Here is a 10,000-nt window from a genome sequence, read left to right as displayed (position 1 = left end):
CAGATATGGACGATGGATGATGACTCCCCTATCTTACTCACTCTCTCTCTCTCTCTCTCTCCCTCCCCCTTCCCCCTCTCGTTCTCTCTCTCCATTTATCTCTCCCTCTCTTTCTCCCTCCATCTCTCTCTCTCTCTCTCTCTCTCTCTCTGCAGGAGTCTACCCCGTCCTGGTCTCCGTGTCGAACCGGTACGAGAACGTGACTCAGTGGATCGACATGCACGTGTACAGCGTCCTTACACACGTCGACATCATAACCGACCCCAGCCTCCTCATGGCCAGCCAATCGGCTACCTTCGAGGCTCACGCCTGGCCCTCGGCCTACAGCATCAACTACATCTGGGACTTTGGGGACGGCTCCGCCCCCCAACAGGGGACCAGTAGGCAAGTGAAACACGCCTATGCAGACAGCGGCGTCTACAACGTCTGTGTGTCCGTCAACAACACCATCAGCTGGACGGACGCCTGCGCGGACATGCTGGTGTACGAGGAGGTCAAGGGGTTAACAGCGTTCGCCCCTGCTCCCACGGAGCTCAACACCCCCACTGAGGTGTCCGCCCGCTTGGTTGCCGGTAACAATGTCACCTGGTGCTTCGCCATGGGCGACGGGGCCGCCTATACCTCCATTGAGCCTCTGGTGCTGCACACCTACGTCAAAGACGGCAACTACACCGTCAACGTCACGGCGGCCAACGCGGTGAGCGCCCAGTGGGTCAGCGTACCTGTCCAGGTGTTTGTGCTACAGGTGGTAAGGCTGGAGCCCTCCGGGTGCGTCCGCGAGCACACCGAGATCTCCTTCCAGGCCTTGGTGTCCGGGAACGCCTCCTCCCACCTCTACGAGTGGAGCTTCGGGGATGGGACGCCCAACGAGACCCACCACGGAACCCCAGGAGTCACACACACCTACCTGAACAGCGGGGACTACCACCTCTCCCTGCTGCTTTCCAGCGGAGCCAACAAGGCTAACTTCTTCGCCTGGGTGTGTGTCCAGCCGGCGGTGGCTAACGTGAACCTGACCCTAGAGAAGAGTTACTTCAGCCTGGGGGAGGAGAGTCGCTTCAGGGCCAGTGCCCGTCCAGAGTTTGATTACACCTACCTGTGGAACTTTGGGGTGGATGACTCCGCTCCTGTCCAGGGCTCTGAGGAGATAGCGTTCACCTATAAGAGTCCCGGTCAGTACCTGGTGACTGTCACTGTCTTCAACAACATCTCAAGTAGTAACGACAGTGTTCTTATTGAAGTCCAGAGGCCCGTAGGACCGGTTCTGGTACAACACAACGGCACCTATTTCAATAACCTGACTCTGAGGGAAGTTTACCTGTTCACCGCCTCTTCCTTGTCCCCCAACGTCCTCTACACCTGGGATTTTGGCGATGGGATCCTCCTCACTGGCCCAAACTTCACCCATATCTACAACTCCTCAGGGGACTTCAATGTCACGCTAACGGCCGCTAACGCTGTTAGCCGTAACCGCACTGAGTTGTCTGTGTCCGTGCTAGCCCCCATACGCGGCCTAGCGGTCAACGCTAGTTTGGTCAACGTTCCGCTCAACTCCTCAGTCCATTTCAGGGCCCAGCTGGAGGAAGGGGACGGGGTTCGCTACTCCTGGATCCTGTGCGACCACTGCACCTCCATTCCCGGGCTGCACAACGTTTCTTACACCTTCCGCTCCGTGGGAACCTTCAACATCATCGTGACGGCGGAGAGCGACGTCGGCGCGGCACAGGCTAGCATCTTCATCTACGTGCAGCGTGAGCTGGAGGGGCTGCAGATCGTGGCCGAGGAGGAGACGGGAGGGGGGGGCGGAGGTTGCTGCTTCGCTACCAACCGCGCTCTCCACCTCCAGGCTTGGCTGAGGGAAGGAACCAACATGTCTTTCAGCTGGAATTACCTCAGAGAGCAAGAACCACTCAGTGCAGTGCACAACCGTAGCGCTAAGACCATTGAGGTGATCTTTCCCACACCGGGGCCCTGTGAAGTCTCGCTCAGGGCTACAAACCTCCTGGGCCAACTAACAGTGAACAGAACCATCCATTTCTTAGACCCGGTCGGAGAACTTGACCTACAGACCAGTGTTAACCCAGTCGCGGTCAACGCCTCTACCAACATGACTGTGTTCGTGAGCAAAGGCTCAGACCTGCAGTACCGGTGGTGGATGGCAGAGGGGGGGGTTCTGTCTTGGAACGAGCCTTCAGTGGTGCATGCGTTCACTAGTCCGGGGCTGAAGCTGGTCAGGGTGGAGGTGTCCAACAAGGTCAGCTATGAGACGGTGTCTGATGTCATCAGTGTGCAGGAAGTGGTCGCCGGGGTCACGTTCACATCCACAAACGTGACCGAGGAGAACTTTGTGGCGACCGGCGTCAATGTTTCCCTCCAGGGCGTGATAAGAACCGGGACCAATGTGACATGGACCTGGCTGTTACCGGGACGAATAGAAACGGGGAAAAGGGCATCCCTTGTTTTCCTCAAACCCGGGCGGGTCCCAGTTGAGCTAAACGCCACGAATGATGTTAGCGGAGAAGCCGTTTCGAGAGACTTCTTCGTCCAGGATAAGATCCAGGGGCTCGACCTGAAGGTCAGCAAGAGGATTGCAGCGGTTGGGGAGAGGGTGGAGTTCACCATCGCGGTGGCTTCAGGCACGGACGTCAGCTTCATTCTCAGCATCAGCGGTGACTCAACCGTGATCCCTTTCAACCAGACCTACGTTCATCAGTTCGCCCGGGTCGACACCTATATGGTCAACCTGACAGCTCACAACAAGGTGAGCTTCCTGAGTTATGATGGTGTTAAAGACCGCACTTCCATGGAAACAAATTCTGATGTTTATCATAGATGATGAATTTCCTTTTTTATGGTTTCATGACCTGTAAAGTTGCAATGTGAAATATTTTAGAAAAACAATACGTGTCAGGGTGACACTTTTAATCTACGGTGATTCTTTACTTCATTTCATTCGCGTTTTCATTAGCAATTGTCTGTACAGATCTTTCGGATTGTACTTGCAACACTTCTGCGCACATCATAGTAAAACCCTTCCCTCTCCAGGTGAGCTCCGAGCGGCGCCACCTGCAGGTGGAGGTGATGGAGCCCGTGAGCCGACTGAGGATCCTGGACTGCTGCGAGGCCGCCATCCCCGTGGGCGTCAAGAAGACCTTCGTGGCCGACATCCTGACCGGAAAGCCCGTCACCTTCTTGTGGACCTTCGACCTTCACCACTACCACCCCACCTCCCACGTGGGGAAGGAGGCCACCTACACCCCCATCGAAGTCGGTTCCCTCACCATCTACCTGAGGGTGTTCAACTCCCTCCACGGCCAGAACATCACCAAACACATCCAAGTCCAGAACATTCTGACGGGTGTCGGGGTGGAGGCGCAGCCGCAAGACACCTTCATCAACAAGACGGTGACGCTAACGGCTAGCGTCAGGCCCCGCTCCACCTCGGTGAACTACCTGTGGGACTTTGGGGATGGCTCTACGCCCCGGCTCTCTACCACCCCCTCTGTCGGATATGTGTACTCCCTCCCCGGTCACTACCAGGTTCAGGTAATGTATGTTGTAAAAAGTCACTTCTTGTTGCAATGTTTCATAACATTATTATAGCATTACCAACGTGTAATGTTGGTAATGTTGGTAATGCCTGTTGTACTGTGCACTTTACATTTTAGTAGCACTGTTTCCATTGACTAACCTAAACGTTTGTGGAGCCTTAGCAATCAATATCATTTTTTAAGTCTTGACTTGAAATTATGCTTAAAGACATTTCCTCCGTTTGACACAACAGTTTTCTACTACAAGTATGATTTAACTTACTACCTTCAGGTGCTATGCAGACACGTTGATTTTAATCATTCTCACAACTACCAGGTGAACTGCAGCAACCTGGTGAGCTGGACCATAGCTCAGGTGAAGGTGAACATCCGGGTTCTGGAGTGTGAGGAACCGGAGGTGCAGGTGGTCCAAGCCCCGCGGCTCGCCATCTGGTGCTACCAGCCCACCCTGGTAGAAGCCAGCGTGGACCTGAAGGGCTGCGCCCGCTACGGAGCCCAGTACCTATGGGAGATCCTCCCCACCCCTCACTGCAACGACGAAGATTCACCATCCCACCACCAGAGGGCGACGTCACAGATCCCCACGGTACCTCTGCCCGCAGAAGTGGACGTACGACGGCTGCAGCTCTCGGTGCCCAAGATGGCGCTGCGTGCGGGGAACTACACCCTGGTGTTTTCCCTGTCGTACGAGGGCGTGCCGCTTAGGAAGGCGGCATGTCTGCAGCTGTCCGTCATGGCCGCCAAGCTGGTGCCTATAATCGAGGGCGGCACCTCCCGGGTGTGGTCCAGGACCCAGGACCTGCAGCTCAGCGCCGAACAGTCCTACGACCCCAACATGGACCCGGACAGCCAGTCACTGCTTCACTATCACTGGGAGTGCGAGAGCACCTCGAAGGTGAGGACACGGTTGCTGAACGCCTGTGGTGTGGGTGTGGTGTGGGTGTGGTGTGGTGTGGGTGGGGTGTGGGTGTGGTGTGGGTGGGGTTTTAAGAAGCACCTGTATAGACATAGGCTTCGGACCTGAACAGGCAGATGGTTTGGATTTGAATAGATTTGGTAGAATGTTGTTTTTGTTATTGTTGTTGTTTTTTTCCACATTTCTATTTGTTATGATATCGCTGTTGAGATCTGTCTCTCTCGTCCTCCATCAAGGGGAAAGAGAGGCAGTTTTGAAGTGTGGGGTATCAAAAAGAAGTTTTACATTCTCATCCGAGTTTGTTCACAGTTGGATTCTTCTAGTTTTCTATGTTTTGTTGTATAAACAGCTTTAGGTTCTCATTGAGGGCGGTGAGAAGTCCCACTGTTTGCCTGCAGGGAGGGTATGTGAGTGGTGGTTGGTAGGGGTGAAAGAATGGCTGAGACAGAGCTGTGTTCAAACCCCAGGCTCAGAGGAATGCTATTTGGGACTGCTCTGGATATCAGCCCATATGTGAGAGGAATGTTAAACTGTGGAAGAAGAATCCCTCGCCTGCTTGCTCTGTCTCTCTCTCTCTCTCTCTAGGTCTCTCTCTCTCTCTCTCTCTCGCTCTCTCTCTCTCTCTCTCGCTCTCTCTCTTTGTGTCCTAGCACCATGCTGCGAAGTGAGACAGGATACTGATCAGATGGTTGTGAGTCTTCGTCACACTCTCAGTCTTCGACTGTTGTGAGTCTTCGACTGACTGATACAGTATTAGCACAAATACAACTACTAAGTTGCTTTGGTGTTTGTTGACATTTTTTCAACATGCCCCCTCTTTCCTCTGCCCCCCCCCAGCCCCCCCCCCCCCCCCCCCCCCCAATTTACGTCTGTTATTGAAATAAGAGTCTGTTTATAAGCCGCTCTACCTCTATTAAAATGTTCTCTTCAACTGAAAAAAAAACGACGCTGCAGAAACAGCAGAATAACTGGAAAATATAATAAAACTTTTAGCTGTTTTTCTTTTTCCTTTCCCCCCCATCCCCCTCTCTCCCCTCATCCCCCTCTCTCCCCCCATCCCCCTCTCTCCCCTCCGCGCAGTTACAGAGGGATTCTTATGCGCCTGTCGTTTTCGTTTTCCCCCTCCGTTAAACGAGGGAGTTCTCTCGCGCCAGTGTTGGCTTATGGGTAGTGGGTGTACGGGCCTCTTTGAGACAAGACAGATGGAAAGCGACCAATCCTGACGCTCTCCCCTGGGTTTCTCGGTTTCAAACGCTTCTTTATGCTTTTAGTGGAGAATTTGGAGAAGTCTGAATACGGAATGTATAGATTATGCTGGTGCAATGTTATGCAACGGTCATCTGAGTATATGCTTGTTAATACAGCGAGTACTGCCTTGGCCTGAGATGGAAGGAGAGTTTGGGCCGTGTCAGTGTGTGTGTGTATGACTCAGTGAAGAAAGTGTGTGTTTGTTTGTGCGTGTGTGTGTGTGTGTGCTTGTGTGTGTATGTTTGTGTGTGTGTGTGTGTGTGTGTATGTTTGTGTGTGTGTGTGCGTGTGTGTGTGTGTATGTTTGTGTTGTGTGAATCAGCTGCCGTGAGCGTGTGCGTGTCCCTGCCTCTGCCTGGCAAGAACACACACTGGCGTCGTTGCAAAGCACAACTATACAGGGCCCAAAGGGATGGGTGTGTGCAGCAGGAGAGGGGAGAGTGTGTGTGTGTGTGTGTGTGTGCGTGCGTGCGTGCGTGCGTGCGTGCGTGAGTGGCAGGGTAAAAGGCGTCTAATGGTTCTGTAATTATGAAGAGATAAACTCCATTCCACAGCCTCACTCACACACACACACACACACACACACACACACACACACACACACACACACACACACACACACACACACACCCCTAGATGTGGAGAACACAGACAGAGGGGCAGGGGCGCCCGCCCAGCCTGCGTTGAGGCAGGGAGAGAGGCAGGGAGAGAGGCCAACCAGAGTTGAGGCAGGGAGAGAGGCCAACCAGAGTTGAGGCAGGGAGAGAGGCCAACCAGAGTTGAGGCAGGGAGAGAGGCCAACCAGAGTTGAGGCAGGGAGAGAGGCCAACCAGAGTTGAAGTGTTCAGGAGAAATGTGTTTGAGTAAAGGGGAAAATGGAGAGGTTGAGAAAACGAATGTGAAGCATTGGGAAGGTGAGTGACAGTATGAGGTGAAGGGAAGGAGAGAAGCGGGCAAATGGAGAGTTCATGTGGGAGGGAGAGAGAAAAGGAGAGAGAGAAAAGGAGAGAAGGAGAGAGAGAAAAGGAGAGAGAGAAAAGGAGAGAGAAAAGGAGAGAAGGAGAGAGAGAGAAGGGGAGAAGAAGAGAATGGGAGGGAGAGAGAAAAGGAGAGAGAGAAAAGGAGAGAAGGAGAGAGAGAAAAGGAGAGAGAGAAAAGGAGAGAGAAAAGGAGAGAGAGAGAGAGAGAAAAAAACAGAACAGTGCAGAATAAAAGAAAAATAAATGTTCTTAGACACTGCTGACCTTGTAAAGAAAACTGGTTTGCTACTGAATGGAGCTCTTCTTGAAAAGACGGCATCGCTGAAAGACGCTTTAGTCGGCATATCCCATGTCTTCACTCTGGTTATTGTTCAACTCAGTGGCAAAATGCTAACACCCCCACCCCCCCCCACCCCCACCCCCACCCCCACCCCATACATATGTCATGAAATGATGGATGTGGTAAAAAAAAAAAAAAAAAGGACACATAAACCAATAATCCCTTCTCTTTTCTCTCTCTCTCTCTCTCTCTCTCTACCTATCTCTCTCTACCTCTCTTTCTCTCTCTCTCTCTTTTCTCTCTCTCTCTCTCTCTCTACCTATCTCTCTCTACCTCTCTTTCTCTCTCTCTCTCTTTTCTCTCTCTCTCTCTCTCTCTACCTCTCCCTCTCTCTCTCTCTCTCTCTCTCTCTCTGTCTCTCTCTCTCTCTCTCTCTCTCTCTCCCTCTCTCTCTCTCTCCCTCACAGGGTGTGTCCCACTGTTCCAGTCTGAACTTTGGACTGGGCTCTAACGGCCCTGTGCTGGGGATCTCTGGTTCTGAGTTGGATGCTGATGTTGAGTACACCTTCAGCCTGACCGTCAGCAAGGATGGCATGGCGCCAGAGTCCACAACGCAGATCGTGAGTGCACACACACACACACACACACACACACACACACACTGACTTGCTTCCAGTCACAGACAGATTAAATGTTTACAATCCAATTTAGTATGTCAAAATCTCTTGGTGTTGTCCACTTCTGAAGGAGACTTGGTACTTTTTTGCTGGCGTATGTAAATCATTTAAAACTCTTTTTGCAGCCAAATGAGATCATTGGTCCCTCTCTCCTTCTCCTGACGCACGCAGGACATTAGCATATGCAAGCCTATTCTGATCACGCACTGTTCTTGGGTTCCTTTCAAGCTGTTTTTAAAGTGTGTTTAATCGTGTTTACATCACTAAGCATCAGGTGTTTTGTGTGCCTGTGTGCGTGCGTGTGTGCGCGTGTTTGCGTGTGTGTGTGTGTGTGCGTGTATGCGTGTGTGTGTGCGTGTATGCGTGTGTGTGTGTGTGTGTGCGTGTATGCGTGTGCGTGTATGCGTGTGTGTGCGTGTATGCGTGTGCGTGTATGCGTGTGTTTGTGTGTGTGTGTGTGTTTGTGTGTGTGTGTGTGTGTGTGTGTGTGTGTGTGATCCCTTCATGATTTATTCTCTGTAATTACCCGATCCACCAAACCACAGCAATTAGCTGAGTCATTGAGCTGATGAAGCACAATTGCTCCTGTGACTTTTTCAATGCTTTTGAACTCCAGGAAAAAAACATTAAAGGGAAACATTTAACACCTCACTCAGGAATTCTCTGAGGAAAGTGGTGTGTGCGTGTGTGTGTGCGTGTGTGCGTGTGTGTGTGTGTGTGTGTGCGTGTGTGCGTGTGTGTGTGTGCGTGTGTGTGTGTGTGTGTGTGTGTGCGTGTGTGCTGGGTGATGCTTCAGTGCTGTGCTGCAGTTCCATCCGCCCATGTTTTGTTGTATAAACAGCTTTAGGTTCTCATTGAGGGCGGTGAGAAGTCCCACTGTTTGCCTGCAGGGAGGGTATGTGAGTGGTGGTTGGTAGGGGTGAAGGAATGGCTGAGACAGAGCTGTGTTCAAACCCCAGGCTCAGAGGAATGCTATTTGGGACTGCTCTGGATATCAGCCCATATGTGAGAGGAATGTTAAACTGTGGAAGAAGAATCCCTCGCCTGCTTGCTCTGTCTCTCTCTCTATCTAGGTCTCTCTCTCTCTCTCTCTCTATTTCTGAAAATACGCCCCTGATGTTGCAGTTACATCCGCCCTGTGGCAATCATTTGAACTGCACCACTTTGCAGCTGGACTTTTCTAACATCAGAGCTGTACGGTTGAGTTGAATGAATCAGAGTGCGTAAGTAATGGGACACGTGAAGCATTTTTTTTTCTTTTGGCTCTACACTCCAAAAGTTTGTATTTGAAATCAAACAATTACTACGAGGTTAAAGTGGAGATTCTCAGCTTTCATTTGATGATAGAATGTGTACATATTGGTTACACCATTCAGAAATTACACCACTTTTTATGCATAGTCCCCCTCAGGGTACCCAATCACTAACCATTTACCATGGCCACTTAACCCTATTTTTAAAACTTAAATATACAGTACATAGTGGAGCTTTAATCAGAGAGTGCAGATTTAAGCTTTAAAATAGGCCTAAGTGGGGGCGCTTAGTGGCGTAGCACACTAATGCGCTTACCACGTAACCACAAGGTTCCTGGTTCGATTCCGACCCTCGACATATCTTGCATGTCATCCCTCCTCTCTCTCTCTCCCATCCTTCCTGTCAATCTCTACTGGCTCTGTCCCAATAAGCTGAATATGTCCCTAAAAACCATATTTAAAAAAATAAATAATAATAATTTTAAAAAGTGGCCATGATAAATCCATCAGGAGTTGACGCCCGACGCCATAGGACGACGGGCACCGCCCATGTGTTTCTGATTGGACACGCTTCCAGCGCATTCCTGAAGCGTGAGGTCAGGAGAAGACTTCCTCGGAGGGATCTGACTGGACGCTGGGGCGTTGGCGACGTTCTCCGAGGGTCTCTTAGGGTCTCCTCTCCTTCCGCTGAGAGAGACGCCGCGCGGCGACATCATCAGCTGCGTCTTCATCGTTATTATGAATACTTAGAGGCCTGGGATTATGGCAGATTTATTGGGGTGAAACACAATATGTAATGTAAATTCTAGCCCACATGTGATATGCATGCATCTCTCTCTCTCTCTCTCTCTCTCCCTCTCTCTCTCTCTCTCGTTGTTTTGAGAAGTCAGTGCTGTCAGTGTATGGTTAACTTGTCATGACTGTGTCTCGTCAGCGAAATGGAAACCTTGCATAACTGATATATCTCCAAATGTGACTTGTCAACGGTTTCTCAGACCAAACCAGAAATGGAGAGAGGGAGATGGGGTTCGTGCTACTTGACCTGTTATTATTCATCCATCCCCCTCTCCACCCACCCATTTATTCTGTCTCCCT

The 10,000-nt window shown here is 51.2% G+C and overlaps 1 protein-coding gene across 1 annotated transcript in view; it reads left to right on the top strand.

Annotated features, from left to right (window-relative positions):
- Positions 1 to 10,000, top strand: part of pkd1a (polycystic kidney disease 1a) — a gene marked incomplete at its 5' end in the record, with an annotated part of 62,349 nt that overhangs the window by 26,646 nt on the left and 25,703 nt on the right. The window contains 4 exons of the mRNA XM_083693657.1: positions 156 to 2,761; positions 3,046 to 3,546; positions 3,868 to 4,446; positions 7,443 to 7,595. Of these exons, the coding sequence (XP_083549783.1) occupies positions 156 to 2,761; positions 3,046 to 3,546; positions 3,868 to 4,446; positions 7,443 to 7,595 (3,839 nt within the window). The remainder of the gene's footprint in view (positions 1 to 155; positions 2,762 to 3,045; positions 3,547 to 3,867; positions 4,447 to 7,442; positions 7,596 to 10,000) is intronic.

The sequence above is a fragment of the Argentina silus genome (genome assembly GCF_951799395.1).
Source record: "Argentina silus genome assembly, chromosome: 22".
NCBI classification, from domain to species: Eukaryota; Metazoa; Chordata; class Actinopteri; order Argentiniformes; family Argentinidae; genus Argentina; species Argentina silus.
Note: the sequence above shows the minus strand (reverse complement) of the source record. Positions and strands in the feature narration are given on the sequence as shown.